At 40.3% G+C, this 17,078-nt stretch overlaps 2 protein-coding genes across 2 annotated transcripts in view; both read left to right on the top strand.

Moving 5' to 3' along the window:
- LOC136863661 (cuticle protein 38-like) overlaps positions 1-17,078 on the top strand; it is a 491,074-nt gene that overhangs the window by 32,023 nt on the left and 441,973 nt on the right. The window lies entirely within an intron of this gene.
- Positions 1-17,078, top strand: part of LOC136863043 (RING finger protein 11) — a 70,387-nt gene that overhangs the window by 32,020 nt on the left and 21,289 nt on the right. Inside the window, exon 2 of the mRNA XM_067139363.2 lies at positions 11,137-11,285. Within this exon, the coding sequence (XP_066995464.1) occupies positions 11,137-11,285 (149 nt within the window). The remainder of the gene's footprint in view (positions 1-11,136; positions 11,286-17,078) is intronic.

Below are 17,078 nucleotides of genomic sequence, written 5' to 3'. Positions count from 1 at the left end.
TAAATGACCAATCTGGTTTCTCCACTGTCCCCACTTGATATATAGGGGTTGCTTTCAGAACCTTCTGGAACCTTGCTGTTTCACTGTATGATTCCACTTTCTCACAGAACAGTCTCCAAGATTTTCCTTTTGCTTTCCGTATATCTAGGTTATACTCAGTGAGTTTCCTATGATACACATCCCACATGCTATTTCTAAATGATATTCTATACAACATCCTGACCTTTTTTTCATTTTGGCTAGTTTGTCGTTCCACCACCTTACTTTTCTGGTTTTTTTCTTTTCGTTGAGGGGACAGTTTTCATGGAATGAGTCTATAATGGCCTCTTCTAATAGTTCCACTGCCTCATCCAATTCTTTCTGTCCTCTCACGTTAGTTGGAATTATTTGTACAGCCTTTCCTAGAACTTTTTTGTATCTGTCCCAGTTAGTTCTTTTTGGGTCTCTGTACATCTCAATCCCACATAGTCTCGCATCTATTGCAAATTGGATGTGCTGGTGGTCTGCCAATGATGGTTCCTCCAGCACCTTCCAGTCTTAAAGTTTGCAATATGCATAGTACTTAGTGGTAATGTCTATTACCTCCCTAGGATTTTTATTTATAAATGTAGGCTTGTTTCCTAGGTTTAGTATTGTCAACTCTGTTCCAATAATAAACTCTAATAAAGACTCACCTCTTGCATTGCAGTTCATGCTGCCTCATGCCGTGTGGTGTGAATTTGTATCTGCTCCAAGGACTAGGTGTTCGCCTTTCCTCTTTGCGTTGCATATTAGGTTCTCAACGTTTTGTGATGGGGGCAGATTAGTTGAGTCATATGAGAGGTATGCAGAGCCTATGGTAATTTATGTGGCTCCCTCACAATTTCCAAGTTTAATCTTGGCCGCAGTTAAGTCCCGTGAACAGTGTTCCTGCAATATAAGGAATTTTAATTTCCTGTTCTCAAGAAGACATGTTTTGTGTATTTCCGATGTTGTATTGTACATCAGCTTACATCCAGATTCTGCCAGTCCTGCTACTCTGCACTTGACTACCCGTGGCTCTTGAATAAGGGCCACGTCAATAGCCTCGGACTTGAACTTCTTGGTGAAATTGGCCACAGCTGCTTTTTTATGCTGAGGATTGGCCTGAAGGACCTTCAGCTCCATCTTTATCAACATTGGGTTTCGTTTTTCCCCTGATGACTTGAAACTTGATCTGCCCAAGTCCGAGCTTAGCCTTAAGGCTTCTCTTTTTGAGTTCTTCAAAGTCTCTCTCACCAAGGGCTAAAATGACTGTCCTTCCTGTCTTGTCGATTGAAGTGGCATTCAGCATTCTCCACTCTTGTGTTAGAACTTTGGTATCGTGCTGATTGATTCTGACAGCAGTCTGCTCTACTGGAGCTTCTGTTGCCATTTCTTGTTATGAGTCGGTGACAGCCTGTCCAATTGGGACTTCTGTCTCCATTTTTTCATCTTGGGCTTGCTCCCGTATCTGCTCTACTGGAGCTTCCTTTGCTTCCCTTGATGTCAAAGTTTTTGAAATTGGTTCATTATAAGCATCCATATTTCAATCAATCGTAGGGGTTTTGCCCCTTCTAGGGTCCTGAGCATCGTTCTCACCATCCGTGGTGAGGCATACAGCCAGACATTGCCCTCCATAACTCAGGCTCTCCGTAGCAGAGACCCCGCCCCTCAGTCATCCATCCATCAGTTCGCCCCTGGCCCAAACCTAGCCAGGTTTGTTCCCCCTTCAGTAAGCCTGCTCACGTGGTCTCCACTTGGCATTATCATGACTGAGTTCACAGCCATGACTTTCCCCCTAGGTTGGGATCGTCCCTTTCCCAACCCACGGCTCATCCAGGCTACATAGAGCAAAGTGATGTGTTGGTTCCAGCACCCCGCAGTGAGCTTTCACCTCAATCACCAGCCCCACTTCACCTGAACCATCGTATCACCCATGTGGAGGAACCATGGATGCCTCTCTAGCATGTGTGGGCGAGGCCACCACTTCCAAGCCTTGACTTGGGCTAGTAACGAGTGTGTGTGTGATACAATTGTTAGCTTAAGATAATAAAGGTTTAGAAAATTCCTATCGATCAATTCACATTTTATTTCCATTCAGTTGGCAATATTACCGGAACCGGGCTAGCTCCCTCCTTACTCCTCACCTATGTACAAAGAAGTATCACTAAAAGTTTTGCGAGTAATACATACATATTCATTATAGACTCTTATGACTTTCAGCATTCTGTCTGCAAGCCACTGTGAATTTACTAACTGCCAATACTATCCTTTATTTGTAGCTAGTTAATTCCTAACTTGAGTTCTATACTTCTTATCTTCAAATGGTGTCCAACTCGTTGGCTGAATGGTCAGCGTACTGGCCTTCCGTTCAGAGGGTCCCCGGGTTCGATTCCCAGCCAGGTCGGGGATTTTAACCTTCCTTGGTTAATTGCAATGGCCCGGGGGGCTGGGTGTTTGTGCTGTCCCCAACATCCCTGCAACTCACACACCACACATAAGACTATCCTCCACCACAATAACACGCAGTTACCTACACATGGCAGATGCCACCCACCCTCATCGGAGGGTCTGCCTTACAAGGGCTGTACTCGGCTAGAAATAGCCACACGAAATTAAATTATCTTCAAATGGTTAGAAACTGAGCTTAACCATTGTCATCTTGATCTCCCTCTACTTCTCTTACCCTCCATAACAGAGTCCGTTATTCTCTTAGGTAACCTATCTTCCTCCATTCGCTTCACATTACCCAACACAAAAGCCGGTTTATGCGTACAGCTTCATCCGTCGAGTTAATTCCTAACTTATCATTTATCTCCTCATTCCGGGTACCCTCCTGCCATTGTTCACACCTGTTTGTACCACCAATCATTCTCGCCTACTTTCATGTCTGTTCCTTCTAACTTATGGATAAGATATCTTGAGCCCACCCAGCTTTAACTCTCATACAGCAAAGTTGATCTGAAAACAGACCGATGTAAAGATAGTTTTTTGTCTGGGAGCTGACTTCCTTCCTACAGAATACTGTTGATTGCAACTGTGAACTCCCTGCATTAGCTTTTCTGCACCTTGATTCAGTCTCACCATCCTTGGAGAACACACATCCAAAATACTAGAAGTTATCTTCCTGTTCCAGCTTTGTTTCCCTAATCTGATATTCAATTCCCTTGGATTTCTTACTTACTGACACATTTTCCTACCATACTCATTGCACCTATTTTTAAGTTCCAAGATATTAAATTGCAGGCTTTCAGCACAATCTGCCATTAAGACCAAGTCGTCAGCATAAGCCAAACTGCTTACTAAATTTTCACCTAACTGAATCCTTCCCTGCCACTTAATTCCTTTCAGCAGATGATCCATGTACACTATGAACAACAAAGGATTACAGCCTTGTCTAACACCTGTAAGTATCTTGAACCAAGAACTCATTCTACCATAAATTCTCACTGCAGCCCAATTGTCAACATACATGCCTTTCATTGATTTTAATAATCTACCCTTAATCCCATACTACTCCCCAGTACGGCGAACATCTTTTTCCTCAGTACTCTGTCATAGGCCTTCTCTAGATCTATGAAACATAAACATAACTGTCTACTCCTGTCGTAGCATTTTTCAGTTACCTGGCACCTACTGAAACTCTGATCCTGAGAGCCCCTCTGAGGTCTGAAACCACACTGGTTATCATCCAACTTATTCTCAACCACTGATTGCACCTTCCCTTCCAAAATTCCAGTGAACACCTTGCCTGGTATACTGATCAGTGGGATATCCAGGTAGATGTTACATTCTTTCCTGTTCCCTTGCTTATATTGGGTGGTCAGAAACAACGTTAACTTGGTATATGACCGGGCGAGCTTGCATCCGGAAGATAGTGGGTTCGAATCCCACTGTCGCCAACCCTGAAGATGGTTTCCCGTGGTTTCCCATTTTCACGCCAGACAAATGCTGGGGCTGTACCTTAATGAATGCCATGGCCGCTTCCTTCCAATTCCTAGGCCTTTCCTATGCCATCATCGCTATAAGACCTATCTGTGTCGGTGCGACGTAAAGCAACTAGCAAAAAAAAAAAAAAAAAAAAAAACTTGGTATATATGTGTTACAGAGGATTGGTCATCCTGATAAATAATTTGAAAGAAATAATTCGATATCCCATGCCGTTGCCATTTTTTCAGTTGCTGAATTTAGCCAGTCAGATCGCTTCACGGACAAATTCAAATGTGATTTGCGAGGCGGTGTTGCTAAGTCTGGATGTGGCTTAAGGCTGGCTTGAGAGCACCAATCGAAGAAAAACATTTTTGCCAGGTGAGAGATTTGAACATGGACCTCAGAGTTGACAGGATCATGCCATAGCAAATACGCTACGACAACACAGGCTGAAACCCACGATGAGTTGGATGCAGATTAGTCAGCATGGCTCTCAAGCCAGTCTTAAGCCATGTGCAGATTTAGCAACACCGCCTATAAAAGCCCATTTTAATGCACCCGCAAAGCGATTTGATTGGCTAACTTCAGCAGCTGATAAAATAACAATGGCACAACATATACCCGGTTCAGGTTGTTTCGACTACCCCGTAGATAGATACAGTTACTGCTTTCGTCCAATCAGAATGTACCTTACTAACACTCCATGATAATCTTATTACTCTATGAAGCAATTTCCCTGCCTTTCCACTATACTTCACCATTTCAAGTCTAATTTTATCTATTCTAGCTGCTTTATCACAATGGGGTTTATTCACCATCTTTTCCACTTCCTCAAACGTAATTACATGGGTCAGAAATATTGCCTCCATACCAAATAATCCTCTGTCCACCGAGCTCGATAGCTGCAGTCGCTTAAGTGCGGCCAGTATCCAGTATTCGGGAGAGAGTAGGTTCGAACCCCACTGTCCGCAGCCCTGAAAATGGTTTTCCGTGGTTTCCCATTTTCACACCAGGCAAATGCTGGGGCTGTACCTTAATTAAGGCCACGGCCGCTTCCCTCCCACTCCTAGCCCTTCCCTGTCCCATCGTCGCCATAAGGCCTATCTGTGTCGGTGCGACGTAAAGCAACTAGCAAAAAAAAAAATCCTCTGTCCAAGGGTAACAATTTTGAAATAATACTCACCTCAAGAAGTACCCTTAAGTTATATCTGGTGTGTTCTTTTGGGCCATTTGCGTTGCTGACAATCACTTTACAGCACATTTTATCGTAGGCGACTACTCTGGAGAAGAAGTATGGGTTTTCTCACCATTCCTCTCTTTAATTTTCCAGAGACCATCTGAAGTCCATTCTCAGTGATATCTGAAGAGTCAAGCAAAAAACACAAAAATTTGTTGGACTGGTATTAAGGTTCTTCCCTGATAGGTCTATAAAAACATGGATTGACATTTCTTTCATCATTTGGTGATAAAACCTGAAGTAGGATCTCAGTGTCTCTGTACATCTCTTTTCTGCGTGAGTTGGGTTTAGGCCTACCTTTCAGAAAACAAAGATCATGATATACGTTTTGTGAAAGACACTGCCTTTAATTGAGCATTTTTGACCCCCCCCCAATTCACCAACTTTTTAGCAAATCCTGCAACAACCGTGAGTTTCGTTTCGGGACGCTTTCCTTTCAGTGGTGGGTAAACTTACTACATCCTTTGGCATCTGTACAGAAGGTGGTTTGGGATCTCGGGGGGACGATGTTTGAAGGGTAATTATCTTGTGAAAAGCCATGTCTCCATCAACGATCTTGCCCGTTTTGAAAGCCAGCATTTCTAGCTATAGCCTGACAATATAATTTTCATTGCAGTGGACTTTCTCGCAGGGCTAGTATGTCTATCTTATCCTACTCCTGACTGGCTTTCTAGAGACCATTAGTAGTGCGTGGATGTCTATTTCCTGAGGCCCTTCAGATGCACAGAAGTCTATGGGTGACTCATCGGGTGCCTTCACTGGAATGTCAGTAAAGGGAATTGCACGGATTCCAGTTTCCATCTCCATTCTCTCTAAGAACAGATGAGTCGAACGAGAGGTGTGGCTGGATGCTTTATCTTGATGTACCCATACCTGATTTTTCACCCACCCATACAGTGCTGGGATATCATGTGTTGTAAATGGGTGTTAAAACCTCTTATTGATAGTAGATAGAGCTCACCTTCACATTATTACCAGCATAGCAAATGGTTAATTTGCCATTGTAGCAGTATCCAGCGATGATCATGAAACCCCTTGGGAAACTTTCCTGGCATTCTTTATACAAGGTTGTGCGGATTGGAAAATCTACCCTGAGGAAGTTTGGGAAGATATTCACAACTGTATGTACCCCAACCCACAGACAAATTGCCACGCTCAAATGGGAGGCAATATTAATAATGTTATTGTTTTTACGTCCCACCAACTACTTGTAGGCTGTTTCCGGAGATTCTGCAGGAATTCTCTTATGTGCCAGTAAATCTACCAACACGAGGCCGAGATATTTGAGCACCTGAGCGAGGATTGAACCTGCCAAGTTGGTGTCAGAAGGCCAGCACCTCAACCATCTGAGCCACTCAGCCTGGCAGAGGCAGCTACCTCAGTTGATGTAGCACTAGTGTGGAAGTATTAGAGGTGTGTTCTAAGCAGTGTAGTGAGTGTCTAAGATGGCGTGACATGCAGTGATGAATTGTGAACATGTATGCATAATCACATTTTTTGGAGGATGGTCAACAAGGACAGTTGCTTGATGAGTGGGCCATAATCATGTGATGAGGTTTGAACAGGGAAGCGGTACAGGGAAACGGGAACTGTTGATGACTTGCATTTTAGAGGTTGTGCAGGGGCTACGACTGTACTCGATGACCGTTACCTTCAAATTTCAGCTCAGAGGAATGCTGAATAATGATCTTTGGTCAGCCACAGGTTGCTGCATTTCAACACAAACTGTGAGAAACAGGTTGCATTAGGCATAACTTCACTCTCTACTTCAATAGCAAGGCCCAGCTCGATGAATGGTCTCTTCAAAATTGGCATAGTCCTTTTCACTGATGAGTGTCGTATAAGCCTTGTTGCTGATCGTCATCAGCAACGTGTTTGGTGGCATCTGGTCAGGCTTCACATCTCAGGCACTATGTGCAGCACGTGCAGTGAGGTGGCGATTCTCTGCTGTCTGGGGTGGCATTATGTGGGGGCTACCTAACACCACTCCTAGTCATGGAGGGCAATGGCACGGCTGTACAATACAGGGACGACATCCTCCAAACCATAGTGACACTGTATCGCCAGCATTTTGGTGGAGAATTTATTGTAATGGACAATAATGTGTGCGTCCATCGCGCAGTTGTTAATGACTTCCTTCGCGATCACAATGTCTCTCGACTAGAGTGGCCGCCATATTACCCTGATATGAACCCTATTGAATATGTCTGGGATAAGTTAAGAATGCTGTTTATTGATGTCACGACCCACCAATCATTGTATGATATCCCTGCTGAATCACCATTGGGACAATTTGGATCAACATTACCTTGTTGCAAATTGCAAATTTTACTATATAGGTCTGAATTGATACAGCTTAATTAGGAACTAATATTTTGTTTAATGATCCACCCAATCAACCAAATATTAGTTCTTAATCAACATTACCTTGACGAACTTGTGGACAGTACGCCAAGAGTAATTCAGGCATGCATCGATGCAAGGGGATGTGTTACCCGGTATTAAATGTTCTAGTGTGTGCTGTATTCAGTAACTCAAATTGAAAACGTAAAGCTGTATTGTTGTAGAGGTTCTCATTTATTGTTCTGTTGTGCAATAAATAATGCTGATATGGTACCTCTGTATGTCTCTCTCTCTCATATTTTGTACAGAGTCAGGAACTTTTTGGTCCAATGTGATGCAAATTTTTTTTTTTTTTTAAATGTATTAGGTCCCAGATATCCTCTAGTGTTCATGAATCTTTCCTGATAGTCATTCCATTGTCTTGACTGTGTTTTCTTTCATTGCATAGAATAGGGACATTATTTACCCTTCTGAATACCCATAGGAAGAAAAGAATTTAAGGATATCTTTAGGTTTGGCATCATTACACCACAAAGTCTTTAATCTGGGTCCTTCTAGAGGAAGAAATGTTCAGCACTTTGTTGCAGATCACATTTCAGCAAGCTATTGAAAATCTTTGCAAATATTCAAACCAGCCTTCGATATATATCGATGGTCATTTGGAAGGTATATTCTAAAAATGTTCAATTTTTTTCTAAGACGGTTAATCCACAAAACAAATAATAATCTGCCTGCAGAAAATTGAGTGCATTATATGTTTTTTACTCATACTGATTAATAATAATAATAATAATAATAATAATGTGTCAGTTTCAACATTCCATTTTACTCTACTCTTGTGTGATCTGCGGCTAAGTTTTGATTTTGTATAGTAAACACCAAGCGTGTCACCAGAGCATGTCAACATCATATGACATGGACTGCCGAAAGCGCCATTTTTCTCCCTTCAAAAATCCAACTACCTCTGCCAGGTTTGAACCTGCAATCTTAGGGGCCACTCACAGTGATGATAGGCCTACTTCCACATGCTTAGTCTCACTGTTGTTAATGTGCATTCGCAAGAGAATTATCAATACGGTCATATCAAAACCACCAATGAAACTTCGCTGAGAGGATGAGGGGACCATAAGAAAGCAATTTACAAGAATTTAGGTGCCGTTTGGAGCTTTAAGATCCTGAAATCTATATGAAAATGTCTAATAAGATAGCACGCGTTAGAATATAGCTGGATCTGGACAGCCCTGGTAACCAGCTGAGGTGAGCGCTTTACCTTGAGCTTTCTGTGCCAAGCAGTTGACGCATGTTCCTTTGAGAGAGCAGTGATGTATCTGGCTAATTTTCTAGTGTATGCATTAGGTTATTTGTATGAAAAAGGTTTTTTTGTCCCGTGAAATAACCTCGGAAGAAAGGGAGATGAGTTGACTTGTGATCAAACTAATTGAAAATCATCCCATGGGTGCCAGCATTGTCTCAGAGTCGTGTCTGGAGAGAATTAGTGATGGGGAAAGTGACAGTCGAAAGAGCAACCCCTCATCTGCAACATCTCAAAGAGAAAAGAGCACATCATTGATATGTACAAGAGGTGTTACAGATCTGCGTTTGAGCCCCGAGTCTGATTCCCGTCAATCCAGTGGAAGCGACACTGCAGTCACCTGACACATCAACCAATTCAAGAAATGCTTCCAGCCCACAGAAGAAAATGGAAGACACTTGTAGATCTTGCTTACAGGAGGAAAGCTATACATTTATGGTTAAATAAGGGGGTTAAGAAGTGGCTTTCATTAACCACTGTTCACAAAAGTTGTATGGTGATGTTGTTATGACAACTGTACATATGGAAGAACCCATTAGAATCTATGTCAGCAAGTCCAATTGAACACAGAAAATTGATATATAAAAAATTATTTTCTCACTTTGCAGAAGCAAGGATGTTGAAGCAGAAGACCTGCGAATATGGGCCTTGGACATTTCAAGAAAGATTTCAATAGGACAAAGTAATTTCAGCACATCTACTGGTTGGTTGAGCTGCTTCAAGAAAAAGTACCAAATCAAAAGTAGAAAAATAATGAAATTTGTATCCTGTGCATATCTGCAAGAAGAAGAATGAATTTAAAATTGCAAAGAAATTTGTGAAAGCAGCTATGGAGAGATTTTTAGATTACACCCCTTCTTCAATATACAGTACAGATCAGAGTGCTTTTTTGTATGAACTGAAAGTGAAAAGGACTCTATTGTTTGTTGGTGAGAAGCATACAGAAGCAGTACCTCAGTTAGTGCATTCACCCATTCGTACACAATTATGCTCACTGTTCGTATGGCCTTTCCCGAAATTTTTCATTTTACCACAGGAGGCAACTGGAACTTTTGGTCTGAGAGTTTTCAAAGAAATGTTTCATGCCAAAAATATAATTGTAGCAGCCACAAAATCAGTGAAAATGGAAAGAAAAGAAAAGAATTAAATTATTGGTTTAAAGAAGCTCTTTTCCCATTTGCGGAAGACAAATGTTTGCTGTTGTTAGATTCCTGGACTACTTATACTGATAAATGCTGCCTTGAAGACATTCTTTCTGGCAAAAGATTAGAAATTCTCCAGATTCCTCATGGCACTACATGGAAAATACAGCCCTTGGATAAGTTTTTGCCATTTAACAGACATTATGCTGGCTTGTGAAGACTTGTGGTTTGATGTTTATCAGAGAAACAGCATATTGAAAATCCATTCCTTCATTCATTTTCAGTTTTCTTCTCCACGGTTCAAGGACATGATTAAAAATTCATGGTTCATAACCAGTTGCTCAACGGAGAAATCTCCCGAGTTCAAAGAGCCTGCAAAATATTGCCTTCAAACAAGTAAGGAAAACTGTGAAGAACAGTGTGGTCTTAAAGTACATATTCATTGTGCATGGTGAAGGGTCAGGGGAAAAAAGCAGGAGAGTCAGTACTTGTAAATTGCAATTTTAATACTTGACTTCCCTAGTTCATTCCCCTTACAGCAAATCTTTGAGTGCTAATTTCTCCTGACTCGCATGCTTTTTTTCCATTTCCGACCTCTCAGTAGATGTGCATGATCACTGAAGCGGACTGTAACAATATCTCATTTTCGAGGAAAAAGTGACTTACCTGGTTTTTTCCCCCGACCCTTCATATGATCTTAAAGTACATATTCATTATGCGTGGTGCTAGAAATATTTGTATTTTTATCATGCGATTAACACACCTGATTTAGGTTTCACATTCATTCCCTAACATTAATGTGACCATGGCGAGCGGTAACTTGCCAGTTCGTCTATCTCACTCCAGCAAGATGCAAAGGTTGCCCAGTAGCTGTGTTGTCACATGGATTTTGAATCAAGATTTTGACACCTTCCAGCTTGAAATGGCAACTTGATTTTTGTACATAGCTATTTTTTATGGTCTCCTCATCCCCTCAGCGAAATTGCATCGTCAGTTTCGATATGACTTTATCAATGGTTCCCTGATAAGTATTCATTTATCCAAAGTCAAAATGTGTGTCCTAGTTTGAGAAAACATTTTTCTTTTTAATATGGTCTTACGATAGTTTTGAACATTATAATTACCATAAGACAAGTTATTGTATTTCTTCTTATAACCTTGACTTGTTTCAGGAAAGTTTGCCTGTATATTATCCTTCCCCAAATGTGAGCCGGCCAGTTAGTCAGCTCACAGAAGAGGAACAAGTTAAAATAGCGAAACGAATTGGTCTGATACAGCACCTTCCCACAGGCAGATACGATGGCTGCAAGAAAAATCGAGAGTAAGTTTGTTCAAACTTCCATGGTATATACAGTATTTAAGGAAAGTGTGAATGCTGATATGGATTAATCTTGTGGTAATTTAATTGCCCTGTTCAACAAAGAATTATATTGACTGAAAACTTTCTGAACCTGTTAGTGTAAAAGGAATTCAAACCACTATCCCTTGTTGTAGCTTATCCATCCATTTGCGCATGGCACAGTCTTGGGAGGTTTGGGGTTTTGGTGTAATTTTACAAAATGTTACTAGGTTACTAGCTCATGATAGCAACAGGCTGCATTTTAGGGTAGCACAAATCGTGAACAGGTCAGAACAGGCCTACACTTTCAACTTTCATCCTTGAACATGTTTAAGAAATGGTATCCCATGATGTTCAACATTGCAAAATCAATAATTGAGGAATGCTATATGTAATGAGTACAAAGGCATTCTTCTGGAGATAGTTAACCCTCAAACACATGCGTATGGTGTGGAATCCACCCAGGTCATTTTATTTCCCAGTGAAATGTACAAATAACTTTTCTGTGCTCTCCCCACTCTTGTACCTTTCTGGCTGGATCCCCACAGAAATAGTCATTCTTACATAATCTATCTTAAAATTCCCAATTAATACAGTAATTCATATTTTACAGTACAATGATATGTGGGGTGGAAAGCACCCCTACGCATGTGTCTGCGTCCTAAAATGCGCGTATGCTTGATGGTTAAGGGCCTAGGATGCAGGGTATGTGAATGCTTTGAAGCTGCCACTGAAGCTAGAGGAGCCAATACCGGTACCCACTTTTGTTTTCTGTGCAGATGATGTACAATATTGTAATAAAGAAAAGCACTTGTGAAGATCAAGAAAAGCAACAGAAAACAATGGGTAATTTCCATGAAGTTCTTGAAAATTATATATCAAATGCTTTATTGAAATATGCAAGTGAAAACTGAACTGTTCTAACTTTTCCTTGTAAGTATTATTTGAAAATAGCAAGCATAAAATCTGTAGTTGAAGTTATATTTATTGGTTGAATGCATCGCCCTTTCTGAATATTTGGGGGGGGGGGGGTGGCAGGGTGTATCTCTGCTTTTTTGCCTGTCAGTGTTTAATGCTTCTTCAGTCAAAGGGAAAAGTGTAGAATTCAGGTAGGTGAAACATTATTTGATCCTATAATGATAAATGAGTGGGAGTTCTGCGAGTCAGTATTAAGTTATTGGACCTTTATGTTTTCTTATAATTATGTATAAATTATATGAGTGAAGAACTGGGATGATGGGCAATGCTGTTTGCAGATGATGTTTCATGTAGAGAGTAATAAATAAGATACAAGATTGTAAGCAACTGCAAAAAAGACCTCAATAATATTGTGAGATGAACGGCATACAATGGTAAACGGGGTGAAAAGTCAGGTTGTAATTTTAATTAAGAGAAAGTGTTGATGGAGTGGAGGTACCACATGGGGATCATTGTAACTACCTAGGTGTTAATATAGGGAAAGATCTTAATTTTGGTAGCTTAATCTCATTAATGGGATTATAAGTGAAGAATACAGATGGTTATGAGTAAATTTAGGGTTTGCAGTAAGGATGTGAAGAAGGCAGGTAAGACCCCAATTGGAGAATGGTTCCCGTCCATGGAACGCTCACCAGGATTACTTGATTCCAGAACTGGAAAAGATACTAAGGAAAGCAGCATGATTTTTCTGGGTAGTTTCCAACAAAAGGGTAGTGTTACTAAAATGTTGCAAACTTTGGGCTAGGAAGTCTTGGGAGTAAGGAGAGGAGCTGCTCAACAAAGAGATATACTGAGCAAGTGGCCACATAGCTTGGGTCACGTAGCTGCCGGCTTGCATTTGGGAGGTAATGGGTTCGAACCCCCACTGTCGTCAGCCCTGAATATGATTTTCTGTGGTTTCCCATTTTCACATCAGGCAAATGCTGGGGCTGTAGCTTAGTTAAGGCCATGGTCACTTCCTTCGCACTCATAGCCCTTTCTTACCCCATAATCGCCATAAGAATTATCTGTGTCAGTGCGATGTAAACCAAATTGGAAAAAATTCCAAAGAGGTATGTTCCAAGATGTCAGTGGAGAGAAGGCGTGGAAAGTCATTAGTAGACTAATAAGTTTGTGTGGTATTTTTATAAGTAGGAAAGATCATAATATGAAGATATAGTTGGAATTCAATAATACAAATTGGATCAAATACTGGTTTTTTGTATATAGGAAACCGAATTAGGTTGGTAATCATTTATCAAAGAAGATATTCAGTAAATTTCTAGTTTCATTGAAATCGTTTAACACGTTGCTTGCCGCCTGACGCACATATACGTCATGTCGTTTCTGCGCTACATGCCATTGATGCACGTGTGCGTCATTGTATATGATCTGGTTTTACATGTCTTTACTGGTCAGCACAGTGATTGGTCTTTTGTTCTTCTGTAACGGCACTCAGATTGAGGTTGAAGTTATTGGTTCGTGACCTGTTGCTTTCAAATGTGGTATGATAACGGATGAAAGTTTCAATGACAATTCTACTGGTCTGTCAAATTACAACAAAAAAGTAAATGCAAGAGCAAATCAATGAGAAAGCAATGTAAATTGCACCACTAGAAGGGGAAGGGAACTTACTCCATTTGTTATTGTGTTCAGTTCCCTGAAAATTCTGCACTTTGCTTAGATCCTGGCTTTAGGATTTGTAACTAGTGCTAGGGGAGAGTGGGGCAGTTTCATACAGTTTTAAATTTCCCACCTTTTGACTCCATCTACTTCCTGTGCTAGTTGTAGTAGCATCATAGCATTTGTTGAAGAGAAGCTGTGCTGGAAAGTTCAATTTTGGTGATTTCTTTTAATTTTTTTTAAAAATCTCCATGCTGTGAAATAGTTAGGTAAGTCTTTTGATTCATTCTGTTTGATTCTGAAACAAGTTTCACATAATACTACACTCTTCACTGCAACTTATGTATAAGTTACAGTAGTCTCCATAACCTATAAAAAGCCACGTGGCAAGATTAGTAAAATAAATGCCTATGGGGCACTTTCATACACCCCCTTATATCTATTTTTAAAGCAAAAAATATATAACTTAAATGTTTTCTAATTATTAATTGCATTCTAGCCCCATAGCAGTAAAACACAAGTAGGCCTAGGCTAATAACTTTGGCCTAATGGTTAAATTAAATGCATCTAGTATATATTAGGCCTACAGCAGGCACTAGTAATTTTTGTTGCAAATATTTTTTAAATATTTCATATCCAAATACTGTAAAGCTAAAGTAGCATTAGCAGTAGTCCTATCAACTTCTAGTAAATAATTCTGTTATATCTCTTTGCAGTTATGGTGCGCAATTACAAGAAAAAAAACTTATAGCGCGGATATCAGTGAAGAAGCTGTGGCTAATGCATTAAATGATTATTTTAATGAAAATGGTTCAATTAGAACTGTAGCTAATTTTCATGGTCTTCATTTTGCAACATTGCAGTACCACATCAAATTATTTAAAACTACAAATAAAACTAATGCTGCTGTATCCCAAAGCATTGAACAGGGCAATGAAATTATCAACAATGCAAGTGACAGTGATAATTCAGAAATGCCTAATTTACAGATGCAAGATAGACCTGTACATGTATCTCCTTTGATAAGATCTCAGTCAAAATATGCCACCCTTCAGATTTTCACTGCTGAACAAGAAACTGAACTGGAGCAATATTTAATCAACCGTTCACAAATGTAGTATGGTTTGACATAAAAACAAACTAGGGACTTTGCATATGACTGTGCTTTGGCCTTGGGGACTGAAATTCCACCTTCTTGGAGGTTGAATAAATGTGCTGGGAAAGAGTGGATGCTTAGCTTTATGAAGCGACATCCAATTTTATCATTCAGAAAACCTGAGAATACTAGTCTCGCAAAAGCATCAAGTTTCAACCAAGCAAATACCTCAATGTTGTTCGATAACTATGAGCTCCTCCTTGCGTAAAATACAATTTTGCTCCAGACAGAATAATAAACGTTGATGGGTGAAAGTGGGGTAACCACTGTAATGGCTGTCCCCAAGGTCCTAGCCAAGACTGGAACAAAGCAGTTTGATCAGACAGTGTCTTCTGAGCGAGGGCAACTTGTAACTTTTGTGGGAATCGTTGATGCTGCAGGGAATGTGTATCCACCAGCATACATATTTCCCTGTGTAAACTTCCGAGATCATTTTCTCATTGGGGCTCCAAAGGGCAGTTTAGGCCTTGCAAACCCTAGTGGCTGGATTACAGGAACATCTTTTCAAGCATCTCCAAAAGATATGCAAGTCTTCTAAGGATGATCCCGTACTGGTCTTGTTCGACAATCATGAAAACCACTGTTCCTTAGAAACTATAATTTTTGGTCGTGAAAATGGTATGGTCTTTTTAACATTTCCGCCTCACTGCACTCAAAGACTCTAGCCACTGGACATAGGGATCTTCAGTCCATTTAAGACCAGATTCAGGCAAGCATACAATACATGGATCTATGAAAATCCAGGAAGGACTATATCAATTTATAACATACCAGAACTGACAAATGTACCATTCAGTCAGTGATTTTCCAAGAACAACATTGTGTCTGCATTCAGGAAGACCGGACTTTGGCCCCCAAATCGTTTTGTCTTTACTGACAAAGACTTTGCTCCATCTTTGACAACAGATCGCCCATTCCACCCACAGGATTACACAAAACCTTCTACATCTTCAGATCCTGTCCATCATGAGAAAAGTTTAATGGGATCATCTGCACCTTCAGTGCAAGAAAGTCATGTCCAAGAACCATCCAGCAACATACCCACTTCAGCTACTCCCACTTCCATGCCAACACCCGATTCCAAAGGCAACCCTGAAAAACCTACAATTACACCAGAATATATCCGCCCTTACCCCAAAGCAAAGCCTAGAATACTTAAAGCCACCGGAAGAGCTAAAGGAAAGTCAAGAATTCTGACTACCACTCCTGAAAATGAAAGAATGGTGGAAATGATGAAGCTGAAGAATGAAAAGAAAAGAAAGCCAAACAAGAGGACATCCTCGAATCTCCCTAGACGAAAAATTTAAATCTGGCAAGGAATCTGTAGGCCTTAATTCTTCAAGCAGTGAAGAAAGTGTTGCTGTAGCAAGTGGTGAAAGTGAACTTGAGTTTAGTGACCAAGATGTTGACTTACCGCTGCTTGATAACAGCGGTGATATTGAAGTTAATGACTTTGTTCTGGTTGAGTTTGCAACAAAAAGAACAAAGAAATACTTTGTTGGTCAAGTTGATGAGAAAATTAATGATTCAGAGTTTCTCATAAACTTTTTTACGTACAAAGGATAAAACGAAATTTGTTTTCCCTGAAAAGGAAGATTTTAGTGAAATTTGTCGGGCTGATGTTCACACTAAACTTCCTTAGCCTTACCATGGTTGGAGGAACAGCTCAAGCAATGTCCTTAACTTTTTCTGTAGATCTGACTGAATTCAATATAGGATAGGCTAGTGGTGTTTTTGTATGTATAAAAGCATATTTTGTCAGTATTGTAGAACATGTATGAAAGTGCCCCTGCAATGTATGATACTGCCCCATGTTGGGGTACTTTCATACAAATTACATGTTTATAAGTATTTTAAAATTATTTTATAGGAATTAACTAAATGAGTAATTATGTAAGTCCAACTTGTTTCTAATATGACGATGTTTGTGTAACACTTGCTTTTAGCCATGATATCCTAGGTGTTAAATAACAGAAGGTTTGAAACAAATGTAACCGCTCAGGGAGTTAAATGGGGGTTAATATCCGTAAAGAAATATA

This window comes from Anabrus simplex, chromosome 2, assembly GCF_040414725.1.
Source record: "Anabrus simplex isolate iqAnaSimp1 chromosome 2, ASM4041472v1, whole genome shotgun sequence".
Classification (NCBI taxonomy): domain Eukaryota; kingdom Metazoa; phylum Arthropoda; class Insecta; order Orthoptera; family Tettigoniidae; genus Anabrus; species Anabrus simplex.
Note: the sequence above shows the minus strand (reverse complement) of the source record. Positions and strands in the feature narration are given on the sequence as shown.